The sequence below is a fragment of the Lemur catta genome, chromosome 4 (assembly GCF_020740605.2).
Source record: "Lemur catta isolate mLemCat1 chromosome 4, mLemCat1.pri, whole genome shotgun sequence".
NCBI lineage: Eukaryota > Metazoa > Chordata > Mammalia > Primates > Lemuridae > Lemur > Lemur catta.
In genome coordinates this window covers 47,128,096-47,144,109 of record NC_059131.1, presented here as the reverse complement: position 1 = coordinate 47,144,109, position 16,014 = coordinate 47,128,096, and the positions used below count along the sequence as shown (strand labels likewise).

Genomic DNA, 16,014 nt, shown 5'->3' with positions numbered 1-16,014 from the left:
CTTGCTCAGGCTGGTCTCGAACTCCTGACCTTGAGCGATCCTCCTGCCTCGGCCTCCCAGAGCGCTAGGATTACAGGTGTGAGCCACCGTGCCCGGCCAATAAAATGGTTTTAAAAAAAGAATTACTTTAGTGTTTCCTTTCTAGTTTGAGTTTTGCTTCATATTTATGTACTTCTCATCGGGGCTCAGTTGATTACAAGTTTCTTGATTTTTCAGTGCTATTCTATTGGTACAGTTTCAGGTTTCCCTTTACTTATTCTACTCTGATAATGTTCCATTCTCTCATGTAGTAAAAACATGATCCTGGTATATATGTTGACAGTTCAGTTATTAATACATTGTTTTCAGCTCTCACCTGTCCAGGCTTGCTATAAATTTCTGATTTTATGTAATATCTAAATGCCTCAAAATATTTTTCTCTAATTGAATTAGAAAAAGTATATTCAATATTTTATTTTTTATTTTTCTTCTTTAAAGGCTATAATTTGAACAGTCATGAATAGAAAAGTTGCTCATTCTAACCACTAATAGGATTCCTAGTGGATTAGTTGCTTCATTTGGCGTATTTTTTAAAAAGAATGCTTTTAATGGCTAGATGTTGTGTGATCATTTACATAGGTTTTATAGCAGTTAATTGTAAAATGTTAATTTTCTTTTAAAAGTCTTTGTGGAAACACCAGTTTTCTTAAAGTGATTATATTAATTGATGCTGCCTAAATGTGCATTCGCATACCCGATGACCTATTAATTCCTCTTCTAAGTTTGTATCTAACAGATACCGTTCCAGATAATCACCAAAAGACACATTCAAGAATATTCACAGCAGCACTATTCAAAATAACTAAATATTCTTTGTATAGCCATCCAAATGCCAAAAAAAAACCCAAAAAACAGAATGGATAATTGTAGACTGTTCATAGAATGAAACACTATACAGCAATAACAGCAAATGAACTACAGGGAACAATGTGGATGAATCTCACAAACAATGTCACATGAAAGAAACCAGGCACAAAAGAGTATATCTATTATATCAAGTTTCAAAACAAGTAAACTATTATATTCAGCACTCAGGATAATGATTACCCATAGGTTGTTAGTGGTTGGAAAGGGACACAATGGAGACTTCTGGGATGCTGATAATGATTTATTTCTTGATCTTGGTGCTGGTTGCATAGATGTGTTTACCTCAAAATTTTGAGCTGTGCGCTTAGATTTATACACATTTTTGAATTTGTTGGGACATGTTTTGTGGCCTAGGATGTGCTCAGTCTTCGAGAATGTTCTGTGAGCTGATGAAAAGAACATATATTCAGTAGTTTTGGGGTAGAATGATCTGTAAATGTCTGTTAGACCCATTTGTTCTAGAGTCCTATTTAAATCCACTGTTTCTTTGTTTATTTTCTGCTTGGAGAATCTGTTCCATTCTGTCAGTGGGTGTTGAAGTCCCCAGCTATTAAGATGCTGCTGTTTATCATTTTGTTTAGATGAAGTAAGGATTGCTTTATGAATTTGGGTGCAGCTGTGTTAGGTGCATAGATATTTAGGATAGTTATGTCTTTTTGTTGAATTGTTCCCTTCACCATTATATGATGACCATCTTTGTCTTTCTTTACTTTTGTTGACTTTAAGTTTATGTTATCTGTTATGAGAATGGCTAATACTACCTTTCTTTTGGTTTCTATTTGCATGGGCTATTGTTTTTCCATCCCTTCACCTTGAGTCTGAATGAGTCCTTGTGGGTTAAATATGTTTCCTGGAGACAGCAGATACTTGGCTTGTATTTTTTTATCCATTCAGTCAGCCTATGTCTTTTCAGTGGGGAGTTCAAGCCATTCACATTTATTGAAAGACTTGATAAGTGATGTGGGTTTCTCTTCATCCTGTTGCATAGAACTTCATTGCTTTGTTTTACCTCTTGAGCCATTGTGGTATCTGGGTTTTGACCTTCAGTTTTTGGGTGATTTTACACTGGTGGGTGTCTACTGTGCTGATCCATGTATAATGCAGAATTGAGTACTTCCTGCAGGGCAGGTCTAGTTATGACAAATTTTTTCATTGTTTGCTTATCTGGAATAGACTTAATTCTTTCATCAAATGTGAAACTTAGTTTTTGCAGGATACCAAATTCTAGGCAACAGTTGTTCTATTTAAGAAGATTCAAGGCTGGGCGTGGTGGCTCACGCCTGTAATCCTAGCACTCTGGGAGGCTGAGGCGGGTGGATTGCTCAAAGTCAGGAGTTTGAGACCAGCCTGAGCAAGAGCGAGACCCCATCTCTACTAAAATAGAAAGAAATTATCTGGCCAACTAAAAATATATATATAGAAAAAATTAGCCAGGCATGGTGGCGCATGCCTGTAGTCCCAGCCACTCGGGAGGCTGAGGCAGCAGGATCGCTTAAGCCCAGGAGTTTGAGGTTACTATGAGCTAGGTTGACACCACGGCACTCACTCTAGCCTGGGCAACAGAGCAAGACTCTGTCTTAAAAAAAAAAAAGATTCAAGATGGAGGCGCACTCCCTTCTGGCTGGCTTGTAAGGTTTCCACTAAGAAGTCTGCTGTTATCCTGATGGGTTTTCCCTTGTAGGTCAGTTGTTGCTTACATCTAGCTGCTTGTAGAATTTTCTCTTTTCATTTTGGCTTTGGCCAGATTGATTACTACATATCTTGGAGATGTTCTATTTGTTATGAATCTTCCCAGAGTTTGATGACCATCTTGTATCTGGATATCTGGATCTCTGATGATACTAGGAAAGTTTTTCTCAATAATTCCCTCAAATAGATTTTCATGCTTTTAGTGCTTTCTTTTTCTCTTTCAGTGATACCTATAATTCATATGTTTGTTAACTTTGCATAGTCCCATCTCTCTGTGAGTGATTGCTCTGCCTTTGTTGTTCTCTTCTCTGCCTCTTTAAATGATTGGGTTAGCATGAGAGCTTTGTCTTCAAGCTCTGAGATTCTTACTTCTCCTTGGTTTACTCTGTTGCTAAAACTTTCTGCTGTGTTTTTTCTTTTTCTTTTCTTTTTTTTAACGTCTATGTACAGATGGACTGAGTCCAAGAAGGCATTGGCCCCAGCCACTTTATGCTGTGTTTTGTTTTTTTTTTGTTTTTTTTTTTTTGAGACAGAGTCTCACTCTGTTGCCTGGGCTAGAGTGAGTGCCGTGGCATCAGCCTAGCTCACAGCAACCTCAAACTCCTGGACTCAAGTGATCCTTCTGCCTCAGCCTCCCGAGTGGCTGGGACTACAGGCATGTGCCACCATGCCCGGCTAATTTTTTCTATATATATTTTTAGCTGTCCATATAATTTCTTTCTATTTTTAGTAGAGACGGGGTCTCGCTCATGCTCAGGCTGGTCTCGAACTCCTGAGCTCAAACAATCCGCCCGCCTCGGCCTCCCAGAGTGCTAGGATTACAGGTGTGAGCCACCGCGCCCGGCCTATGCTGTGTTTTGAAAAATCTCCGAATGGCTCTTACGTTTCTTTAAGTTCTATTATATCTTTCCTAATTTTGTATAGTTCTTTAGTGACTTTTTCATTGACTTCCTGAAATATTTTTTGGGCTTCTTTTTGTTGGTTTTCAACTTTGTCTTCAATTCCATTCATCCTATTTGCCATCCATATTCTGAATTTCATTTCTGTCATTTTGACAATTTCTTTATAGTTGGAGTTCACTGCTATAGTTCCATTGTGATCCCTTGTGGGTGTTGATCTGTTTTGATTTTTCATGTTGCCAGGGTTCTTTTGTTGTTTTTTTCTCATGTGAGACCTGTTTTCTCAACTCAGGGATTATAGGTTTGCAGGGCTCCTGTTGTTTGCCTGAAACTCTTTTTTCCCCACTATGAATGTCTTACATTGTTTTTCTGTGATTTCACAATGCTGTTTCAGAGAAGGGCGATCCATATGTAGGCACCTTTCACGTCTTTCCTTGGGAGCGGCATGTTGGCAGACTGCTTCTAGTCTGCCATTTTTTTCCTCCTATACACTTCTTTGTATGTATGTTAAACTTCAATGGAAAGTAAAAAAACAGCAATTGAGACTTACATTTTCAAAGATTATATAATGATATGGGCACATGTTTACAGGCCCATCTGTTAATAAGATTGCAAGAAATAAGAGTGTAATGTCTAAAATACAGTTCTTTCTGGGAAGATTGTTATTTTTTCTTTATGCCCCCTTTTTTCAACTTTTCTAAAATGAGCACATATTTCTTTTATAAGTAGGGAAATTCAAAAGAGACAAAAGGAAAAAATCGTTGCATAAAATGAAAAATTATCAACCTGGAACTTTTTTATTAGGTATTAATTTGTCTACCCCCAAATTACTCAAAGATAAAACCTATTTCATTTGTCTGAAGTAATCCTTATACCATAATCAGTTATTTAGTGGTTTATTGAATATCTGGTAAACATAACTATTATTAAGTTAATTTTGCCTTCAAACTTTGCTCCTCAGAGGATTGCTATATCATACAAGTCTTAATGTGAATGCCATTAGTCATATGTGACGATACTTGGAGTATAGTGGCACATTCAGCTTGTTAAGATGTCCAGTGTATAGCAGCTAAAATCAGTAAAGGTTTCATATAAACATCATTAGTCTGGGTTTCCTGATAAACTGGTAGTTCTTAATGGTGTGTTTTTTCTTCCTAGACAATGTCTGGAGACATTTTTGGTTGTCATGATTAGTAAGTGCCATAGAGTGTTACTTCAGGCCAAGGATGCTGCTAACTCTATAATGCAGAAGACAGCACCCCACACAACAAAGAATTTCCAATCCAGAATGTCCCTAGTGCTGGGATTGAAAAACTCTTTTCTAATCACAAGATTACCTTTCTCCAGACCTAGCCCTCTGAGTTTACCTTCACATTAGGAATGTCGCATAAGGATGCTGACATGATTAGATAGTTTTCCCTTATGTTCAAACAAGCAAATGAGCTACTGCAACCTTAACTCCTTCACCGTAATCTTGACATTTGACCAAAAAAAGGGTGTGTTTTTTATGATGTCAATTTTTCATCTACTTAAGGAGGATTTATGTTTTTCTTTATCTTTTCTATGCTAACCTTTTCATTTTCTTTCCTGTTCTTGCTATGCTTTATAGACCTGTCAGTGTTTTGTTTGGTTTTCTTTCTTTCTTTTCTTCCCTTCCCTTCCTTCCCTTCCCTTCCTTTCTTTTCTTTTTTTCTTCCCCCTTCTCCTCCCCCTCCCCTCCTCTCCCCCTCCCCTTCCCCTGCCCTTTCCCTACCCTTCCCCTCCCTTCCTCTCTCCTTCCCTTCCTTTTCTCCTCCCCCCTCTCCCCTCTCCCCTCTTTTCAATTAGAGACAGGGTCCTGCTCCGTTGTCCAGGCTGGAGTACAGTGGCACAATCATTGTTTGCTTTGCTTTTTCTGTGGTCATATTTCAGTTTATTTTATAAAATGAACTTAGCTTTATTTTTTTATTTTTATTTTTTAGCAAACAGAATATGCTGACTAAACTTAGCTTTTTTGGAATGGTAATAAAAGCTCATTACTTCTCAGGAAGTGTAGAGGTCTGAAAAAGGAAACTAAGATCTTTCATAAATCCCTCATAATTCTACCATTCATACAGAACCACTGTAAACACTTTTTAAAGATGTGTGTACAATATAATCTCTTCCTGTGATATGTGACATGTGTACATTTAGCCTTATGCCAATTGTTTTATAAGGCACATAGTAATATTTCAGCAGTGCAGAATGTTGTTACAAAGTGAGAGCATAAGGTAGACAGCTGTTCCCATAATCAAAATTCCATTACTTTTTTTGAGGTTGTGGGGGACCCTCTTAACCCAGCTTTTCCTGTCTTATGGAAGAACCAGGAAGAGAAGGCTGAAGAGTTTATATTGTTTTATTACCAGATTTGAGTGTGATAATACTGCTGCCCTTTGAGTATAAGTAGGCAGGGGGTTGTAATCATTTGTTTTCTATGTTTACTAAAAGGCAGATGCACCTTTTGTGCCTAGGCATACCTGAAATTCTCTGACCTTCCAAGAATTGAGTTGAGACTAGTCTGGGGACCTCTCCATTGTACTATTTTTGGCCTTTCTTGAGCCATTGTTCATAATTTAACCCATGTGTTCAAATTTTTTGCCTTTGTGGACAAACGATTTCTTAAGTAAAATGATTGCAGATGTCAGGGATCTTGTTTACTAATAGAGGTTGATATAATGAAGAAATGGGTGGTGCCATATATATTTGTTTTGTTTTCCCTCCCTAGAGACTATACTACATATGGCATTTCATGTCAACTTTTTATATATATTTTATAATGTATATAATAGAGATATAATTATAAAGATTGAATATTTTGTTGAACACACCTCTTTAAAATATGGAGTCCTGGATTAGACAAAATCATTGGGATGTAACTTCCACTGTGAAGACTACCATCAAATATGTGTGTTCTACTAAGGCAACATAAAGCTGTATTAGTAATTCTTATGAGGAATACCACACTGTTGACCAGTCATAAGTTTTTGGTTACAACAAAAACTTCTGGAATAAAGCAAGCAACTAGTGCAATTTAGGGTATTAGCATTTTTCTTGAGTCTAAAATTAGTGTCTTGCTACTCTAGATCATTGAACCTTTTTATCCTAAACATATTTTTGCCTAGGAATATATGTTTTGGTATTTGAAATTTTCACTCTTTGAAGAATTTGTGAAATGTACTTTTGAATATAATGATTCTGTTTTTTACTGAGTTTTGTAAGCATAGCAGCAGTCAGAATTACTTGGGCAAAAAAGTTCAGGCAATATAACATCTCATAGTCATTATAGGAGAAATTCTGTAACATAATATTAGTTTGAATATTGGTAGATTTGATCTTGTAAAGTTTCGTTTATCATTGAAATATAAATTGTATATATTGTCACGAGGCATATAAATGATCTTCCTTATTCTGTATATGTTGTTAATTTTTCATCTAAATGCAGTACTTTATATGAGCTTTCCTTTCACATATCATTTATCAGTTTATTTTAATTTTTTTAATCTTTTATCAGTTTAAAGAAGTTTTAGTGTTTTGAATCTGGATTTGGTCATTATATTCTTAAATATATAGCAACTTAAAATGTGTCTTTTCTATTCTTTGGAATTTAATTTTTTTTTTTTTTTTTTTGAGACAGAGTCTTGCTTTGTTGCCCAGGCTACAGTGAGTGCTGTGGCGTCAGCCTAGCTCACAGCAACCTCCAACTCCTGGGCTTAAGCGATCCTACTGCCTCAGCCTCCCGGGTAGCTGGGACTACAGGCATGTGCCACCATGCCCAGCTAATTTTTTCTATATATATTTTAGTTGGCCAGATAATTTCTTTCTATTTTTAGTAGAGACGGGGTCTCGCTCTTGCTCAGGCTGGTCTCGAACTCCTGAGCTCCAGCGATCCACCCGCCTTGGCCTCCCAGAGTGCTAGGATTACAGGCTTGAGCCACCGCGCCCGGCCTTAATTTTTTTTTAAATGGAAGAAAAGTTGAAATTTTTCTGATAATAGGAAAAACTCTTAAAGTGTTTTAGTCACATGATGTAATTACTTTTCAGTAATTCAGCATTTTTATTATTATTTATGGAGAAAAGCATTCCGTTAGGGTAGGAGCGTAAGGAAGATGAGTCTTGTTTTTTCTACATTCCTGTTTTTGGTTCTCTTCTTACATGAACCACATCATTATTCACTCAGCTCAACTAATATCTACTTAATGCCTGCCTTCCTGTTTCTCTATGTCACACATCGTATGCTTACCTCCCACATTGCATTCCATAAGATGAAAACAGGTTTATTGAAGAAAATTTAGAAAGTAAATAAAATTTAAACAATTTAGAGTCAACACCATTGACTGCAAGAGAGAGAATTTAATAAGGTTTTCAGAAAACAAAACTATTACACACTGTAAGACTTGCCACACTGTGAAGGAAATAAGATATGGTATCTCTTAGTCTTTTTCTCCCTGTATTTTAAAGACATTGTTGAAATTACACAATGTAAACAATTTTGAAATTTCCTTTTGTGATTTAATATAATATTGTTCCTATATATTTTTTTCTTTGTGATATCTCCTATTGATTTTACAGAATTGTCAAGGTAATTATGTTGAAGGTTGAGGAGACCTGAAGAAAGTGTCTTGCATCTAGATAAATACTTACTTAAAGAGCATTCCAAGTAGAGGCATTAGCAAAGACTCTGAGGCAAGAATGTGCTTGTTTGTGTTGAAGGAATAGCAAAAAGGAAGATGAAGGAAATTAAATTAGACTGATGGGAGGAATAGAGGCAGATCACACAGGACTTCGTAGTCCAACCTAAATACTTTGGATTTTATTCAGAAACAGAAACTTTTCTAATTTCTCCTATTCAGTGTTTACCACTGTTCCCCTTCCACTCGGAAGTACAACTCTGTAGTTTGATATCCCTGATATTTTTCTCAAAAAATAAGCAGTGTTGGGGACTTACTTGTATACCATTATTTGTGGATAGGGTACCAGCTTTCTCTTTTTAAAAATTGTTTCATGAAGCAATATTGGTTCCTAAGCTCAAAAGAAACTTTTTCCTTGTGAAGAGTTTGTCCTTTTAAGGCTCATGCAGCCAACTTCCTTTCCTCCCTTTGGGATTTGTATGTCAGTATCTTCCCTATACTTGTTCCTTTCTGAGAATAAGCACACTGAAATCTTCTTCAGGTTTTAGAGTGATATCTTGTCCCTTTTCTGCTTCGTACTTGAGGTATGTGGTATACTTCTGTTCTTTTTTTTTTTTTTTTGAGACAGAGTTTCGCTTTGTTGCCCAGGCTAGAGTGAGTGCCGTGGCATCAGCCTAGCTCACAGCAACCTCGAACTCCTCAGCTTAAGCGATCCTACTGCCTCAGCCTCCCAAGTAGCTGGGACTACAGGCATGCGCCATTATGCCCGGCTAATTTTTTCTATATAGATTTTTAGTTGGCCATATAATTTCTTTCTATTTTTAGTAGAGACGGGGTCTCGCTCTTGCTCAGGCTGGTCTCGAAATCCTGACCTCGAGCAATCCCCCGCCTCGGCCTCCCAGAGTGCTAGGATTACAGGCGTGAGCCACCGCGCCCGGCCTACTTTTCTGTTCTTTAACCTGGTTCATAAGTCAGTGATTCTCAACTTGATACAAATCATATTAAGTGACAATTAGGGAAAAAGTCATAACAATGACTTAGGAAAGAATATTTTCATGAAATAAAAAGATCTTTAAATGCTCTCAACTTGCTTTTATACCCAGGTACTTATACTTTGTTTTGTCTTAAAAGTCTTATTATTGGAATTTTTAAAAGTTGGCTTTCTTGCCCTAACATACAATGTGTAAAATGAATTTATGCTTCAGAAAAATTTTTTTATGTTTGTGTAAGGAATATATTTATATGTAAAATTCATTAAATGTTTTTGCGTTTAAGGTTTTAAATAGCTGAATTTCTGTAAAAAGCTACAATCACTAGTAGTTAAAATTTATTCTGTAAGTATCTGTTTTTGCTGTTTCAGATCAGTAGTAATTTCACTTCGTCTTCTTCCAAAACTCTTCGGTACTTTTCAGCAGTTTGGGAGCAGTTATGATACACATTGGATTACAATGTAAGTAAATAATAAATGTAATAAAAGTATTTATTTTTAAGATTTATTTCAAATTACAGTTATTAGTCAAGGTTTTGAATAACTTACCATCTTTTACTCTGCACCAGGAAAATTTGAGTTTGATGGAGTTTAAATGTTTCCTTAGGTTTCTCTGCCACTTAGCCCTGTGGTGTTTATATTCCAATCACCAAGAAAATCTGACTTTTGTTTCTTTGTAGTTTGAGAACAATATGATAGCAATTAATGCTCTAATTTTACGGAAACTAGGACTCCTGAAGAAGATCCACACTAAAATAAATACTCTTGGATGCCTTTAGTTTTTCCCATTACTGGAAATTGGTTCTAGACCTACTATTATATTAGGGATAATCTTGACACCATCCTGTTACAGGTTGAGCATTGAAAATCCAAAATGCTCCACAATCCAAAACTTTTTGAGCGCCAACGTGATACTCGAATGCTCATTGGAGCACTTTGGATTTTCAGGTTAGGGATGCTCAACCAGTATATATTCTGCAAATATTCAGAATCTTAAAACAATCCAAAATCTGAAACACTTCTGGTCCTGAGCATTTCAGATAAGGGATACTCAACATCCACTCCTTTATATCTATAGAGAACTTATAATTAATGAATCTCAAAAGAATTCTTTGATATGAAATTGAACCCATCTTCTGGTTGGTTATAAGTCTAGAGAAAGTTGGCTACCACAAACAATTCATTAACCTAAGAAAATATGTTGTATACTTTATTCTAAATAAACTTTTGAAGAGATATCAGAGGCATTTAAATTTCAGGAACAGTTAGACTTTGTTGAAGGATTCATTTGTGAATGAATTAGTTTGTGAATGATACCTGCCTCCTTCTCAAATCTAAGATTAGGTAGTAAAAGTGCTTGTTTGCTTTCAAAATGAATATCATTTTAAAAATTCTTAGAAGTCTACACTATAGTTCCAAATTGGATGAAGTTAGTTCTTCTGAGTCATATCCCTTGCTCATTAGTGTTCTTTTAAAGGGGGTATGTTCAACCTGAAAACCTCTGTTTTCTTAAGAATTATCTTAGAAAGTCTCTTTCTTTGGTAATATTACAAAATGAATGTAGTGAAAGTTCTGTTTGTGTAAGGAAGGTCTTTGAGATGCTTAAAAGAGGGGTGGGAATTTAGCATCACTAAAGTACAAGAATGGTGTGAGTTCTTTTTCATGGGCTTTTCTATAGTTTTTAAGTGGCTGAATTTAAGGCTGGGCATGGTGGCTAACGCCTGTAATCCTAACACTCTGGGAGGCTGAGGCGGGAGGATTGCTCGAGGTCAGGAGTTCGAGACCAGCCTGAGCAAGAGCGAGACCCTGTCTCTATTTAAAAAAAATAGAAAGAAATTAGCACATGCTTGTAGTCCCAGCTACTTGGGAGGCTGAGGCAGAATGGTCACTTGAGCCCCAGGAGTTTGCGGTTGCTGTGAGCTAGGCTGACACCGTGGCACTCTAGCCTGGGCAACAGAGTGAGACTCTTGTCTCAAAAATAGAAAAAAAAGTGGCTGAATTTAAAAATCTAATGCAGTAAAGGCATGCATTTGGAGCTAACTTGGGGGAATTGATGTCATACAGTAGCCAGTTGAGATGGTTCTTTTTTTTCTTTTTTTTTTTTTCCTTTTTCTTTTTGGGTAGAAACGGGGTCTCACTCTTGCTTAGGCTGGTCTCTGAACTCCTGAGCTCAAGCAGCCCTCCCAGAGTGCCTGGCCAAGGTGGTTCATATTAAGGAGTCACATTCTTATATAAAAGTGGTAGTCTCTGAACATTGGGTTACTTACCAAGTACCTGAACCTAATTATATCAAGTTGAAATTCTTTTAGCTTGTTCTTTGAATTAAATGTAAATACGCTCAGTTAAGGGCAGTTCACAGAGTTTCCATTATAATGTGAGACTAGTATCCTAAATCTCATAAAGCACATCACTTTTACAAGAACTCTAAAGTCCTGTGGTTAGTTGGAATCAGTAACAATAGAAACCTTTATTTATTGTTAATCTATTATATATAGCAGCACTCAACATTAGGTATATGTTGTTTCTTAAACCTACTCTAATGACCTATATTTTAGAATTGGAAACTTTTATGCCTGACTCTTTTAGTAAATCTTCAGGCACCAAGCAGATAGACTTCAAGAGGTCAGTTACTTGCCTGAAGCCACACAGCAAGTGTATTGGTTTCAAATCCGAGTTTTACTGAATGTTTACTTCTTTTTACCACTTGACCATCATTAAGTGGAAAGGTGAAAGTAACCTATATTGCTGTAGCAAAGACATGACTTAAATTATGTTGGAAATTTTGGAATTTTAATTCTTCTATGTTTATACATTTTAGCAGATATGTTGCTAATAAGCGTTATCTAAAATACATTATGTTATAGAAGTTCTAGACTTTAGGATCTCTGAATGTGTTTATCACTAGTTCTATTTTTTGTTCTAGTGTTTCTAGGTTATTTTAGAACTCCACATCTGGGTATTTCTTTGCTTATTTTTTAAGAAAAATTTTTTAAAAAATCAAATTATTGTCAATTAAAAAATTCATTTAATATATTTATTTTAAGCCTTCTGTATGCCAGGCATTCTGCTAACTAAAAACCAAGGCACATAGTCCATCATTAATATGGAATGGTATCATGTATATTACTTTTAATATTAACTCATATTAGTCATTTATATTTTTAATGAATATTTATATTTTTAAATGAATGATAGGCAGAACCAGGCTTTGCACCCAAGTATGTCTTACTCTAAAACCTCTCCTCCAAGCCCAAAACTCCGAGGTCCTTCTACAATTTATGACCTTGATAAATGTATTCCTTTGCCTTTGAGAAGTGTTTACAGAACATGTTGATGCTCTAGGAAATATAAAGTTACATGATGAGTTACTATGTTGTCCCAGTCAATAAATTAATAGTTGAGTTTATAGATAAGCTTAAAAACGTTTCATATAACATTTATATTTTATTTAATATGGTGTTTGTAGTCATTGCTAGGGAAATTTCGATATTTGACCCACAGTTATGAATTCAATTCTAAATTTATTATGCCATTATACTTGTGGAAAAACTTGGCTTCTCTTATATAATTTTGACTTCCAGTAGCTTCTCTAGAAGCTTATACACTGGAAGAATGGACTTTCTTGATAGTGTTATTCAAAATCATAATTTATTCCTTGGTAGCTACATAGCCTTTTAAGTTAGCATGAAATATTAATAATAGCACTCTACCAGGCATTTTATCCTTTCATACGATAAAGGATAAACGATTTTCCTATGGATTTTGAGATTTAAAAAAAGAATGATTCTTTAAATTGATAGAAATTAAGGAACATTGCTTTATACTTTTTCACCATTCAAATATAAATAACATTTGAAAATTTTGGATAGTTTAAAAGTTTTACATTTGCAGATTTTTTTAGATAAATATTTTTTTCTGTCCTAGCATAGATTTATTCTCTTACTGTGCCCCTTTAAAATTATTTTTTCCTTTTGATTGGACCAGGTGGGCAGAAAAAGAACTGAACATGATGAAGCTTTTCTTTGATAATCTGGTATATTACATTCAAACCGTAAGAGAAGGAAGACAAAAACATGCACTGTAAGTACCTCTCAGCCCGGTTAAATATGTTTACGTGTGGATTGTCTTTCCTCTGAAAGATAATTTTCTAGTGTTTCTACTTCTGTTCTTTCATATAGTAAATAAATGTGACAGAAAATTTTGTTTGTATAAAATTGTAAAAGAAAGGCTGATAGAATTTTTTAAAGTTGAAAGATTGTTATGAGGTGTTACTCTTATAAGTCTTAGGGAAATGTAGCTTTTGGAGATTGGTTAACCTTCACTACTAAGATTTGTTCAAAGATGTTTCCAGGAATCAAAGATAAATATATTTTTCAGAAATCATAAATATGCTTATCTTAATGTAGAGTATTGATTCTAAAATTTGTAAATGTTTACTTCCAAAAGAATATATTTAACATAATGGTTAATTTAAAACATTTTACTTTGTTATTATCATTGAATACTAGTATTGCAAAGTTTAGGACATGTGTGGAAGGTTTAAAAACTGGTAGTGTAACTGATTAATATTTTATCATATATTTCAAAAGTCTTCTCTGGATATATTCAAGTGACTTGGGACAAGAATTGGTAGAATTGATGGGTAGTGGTATAGCTGTGTTTAAAGCTCCTTATAAGAACATAAACAAAAAATTCAAAAGGTTTCTTCTGGTGAACCAGTTGGTGTGGACTGATGTCAAAGTTGAGGAAACCAGTACAGTGTCAGTACTGACATGCATATCAGTGAATAAGAGAAGGAGTCACAGTGTTGATTCAGAAAATCTCCACATAGCAAACCTCCACGTAAGTGGAAACTGAGCAGACTGTACAAGTATTCAGAAAAGTCATAGGGATACTTACCCACTTCTAAAAATAATTCACTTATCTCCCACAAAACACGTCCTTCTCCAGATTTTACTATGTCCTAGATGGTACCACCATCTTTTGAGCCACCTAAAACTTGGAGACTTGAGGCTTTTTGTACTCCTTTATTTCCAAATATGAATGATGATAATTTTAAAAAGTAGTCAGTATAGGCCAGGCGCGGTGGCTCGCGCCTGTAATCCTAGCACTCTGGGAGGCCGAGGTGGGTGGATCGTTTGAGCCCAGGAGTTCGAGACCAGCCTGAGCAAGAGCGAGACGACATCTCTACTAAAAATAGAAAGAAAGTTAGTGGACAATAAAAAAATATATAGAAAAAATTAGCTGGGCATGGTGGTGCATGCCTGTAGCCCCAGCTACTAGGGAGGCTGAGGCAGCAGGATTACTCGAGCCCAGGAGTTTGAGGTTGCTGTGAGCTAAGCTGATGCCACGGCACTCTGGTCCGGGCAACAGAGTGAGGCTCTGTCTAGGGGGAGGGAGGGAAGGCCAGTTTTCATTGATATTTACTATGTTCCAGATACCATTTAAGTACCAAGTATTAACTTAAGATACACAATAACCCATTTGAGGCAGACAATCTCATTTCACAAGTGAGAACACTGAAGCTGGGAAACGACAAAACTTGCCCAAGGTCACACACACACAGTGGAGCCAGCATTTGTACACAGGCAGTCTGTTTCTAGAACTCATGTTCCTTTTTTTTTTTTTTTTTTTTAATGAAGTCAAATGCATAGAACTCAGATTATTAGATGCTACATTATATTACCATCAATCTCTACCTATCTTAATATTAAAATATACCCCATGTCTTTTAAGAAGTTGACATTTCTACAAATACTGTTTTTGTCCTCATAACTGCCTCTGGGTTAGTCTCCTTGCCTCAGTCCGTCCCTATGCTGGTTCATTCCTTAAACCTGTCAAATTAGGAAGGAAATATAGTATGGGTGGAAAGCAGATGGGCATGAGAATCATATAGACCAGGATTTAGGTTATGAATTTTATTATTTTAAACTTGTTTCAATTATTTACCTCTCTGATGTAAATTCTAATTACCTTGTAAGTTTTTATAAGAATTTAATAAAATAATACCGTAAATTACACCTGGCTCATGGATTGTCTGTAAATTGTAGTTACCTAGCTGAAACAAATAATATATGATAAGAAACAAACACGAACTCAGCCCCTTACCCCCATTTAGATTCTTCACTGCATGAAAAATAAAATATCAATCTCTTCAGCCTGGTATCTTTGGCCCTCTAAGATCTAAACTCAATTAACCTGTCCAGTTTTATTGTTCAGTGATTTTGTTAGGCAGTTTTTTCTATAAGCCTACCAAATTGTTTCTGAGGTATATCTTTAATTATACGCTATTCTATCTTTGCTTAGAAAGTTCCCTCTATATAGGATACATTATTTTAAAATCCTAATAAAATTCTAATAGTCTGTGTCTTTCTTCAATTATTCCTCTTGAAGCAGAGTTTGAGGGTAATGGTGGCTTCCTGAATCTGAGCATCTCCACACATCCTCCATAAAAATCATAAGATTAACAAGGAGCAGAAATAAAACCACACATGACCCACATCTTCAGCATTTTTGGAGACAGAGAATTCAAATTCTTGTTAGTAAAGAAACATCATGCATGGACTTGAAGAGAAGGAATGAGAGGTGTAGAGAGGGAAGTGGAAGACATAAATGAATTGTCCTCATAAAGAGAAGGTTCAGCATTAAGTGCCAAGAAATGAACACAGGTCTGAGACTTGATTGTCCACTGCATTGACTGCAGGGAAGTTACTCAATTTGTTGATGGAATCAGAGGTGGAACCTCACAGAAGGTTCTGTGGTGCTTCTGTGGTGAAAAAGTGAAATAGAGGAGTGTTGCTCCTTGGAGATGATTTCTGTATTTTCCTAGGGTACACCTGGTGTATCCTTCCAACCCTTCAGTCTGCCTTGTTTCCTGGCATCTTAG

At 35.8% G+C, this 16,014-nt stretch overlaps 1 protein-coding gene across 3 annotated transcripts in view; it reads left to right on the top strand.

Moving 5' to 3' along the window:
* Positions 1-16,014, top strand: part of USP34 (ubiquitin specific peptidase 34) — a 221,669-nt gene that overhangs the window by 91,026 nt on the left and 114,629 nt on the right. For all 3 annotated transcript variants that reach the window (XM_045549681.1, XM_045549682.1, XM_045549683.1), the window contains exons 19-20: positions 9,501-9,590; positions 13,113-13,208. In XM_045549681.1, the coding sequence (XP_045405637.1) occupies positions 9,501-9,590; positions 13,113-13,208 (186 nt within the window). The remainder of the gene's footprint in view (positions 1-9,500; positions 9,591-13,112; positions 13,209-16,014) is intronic.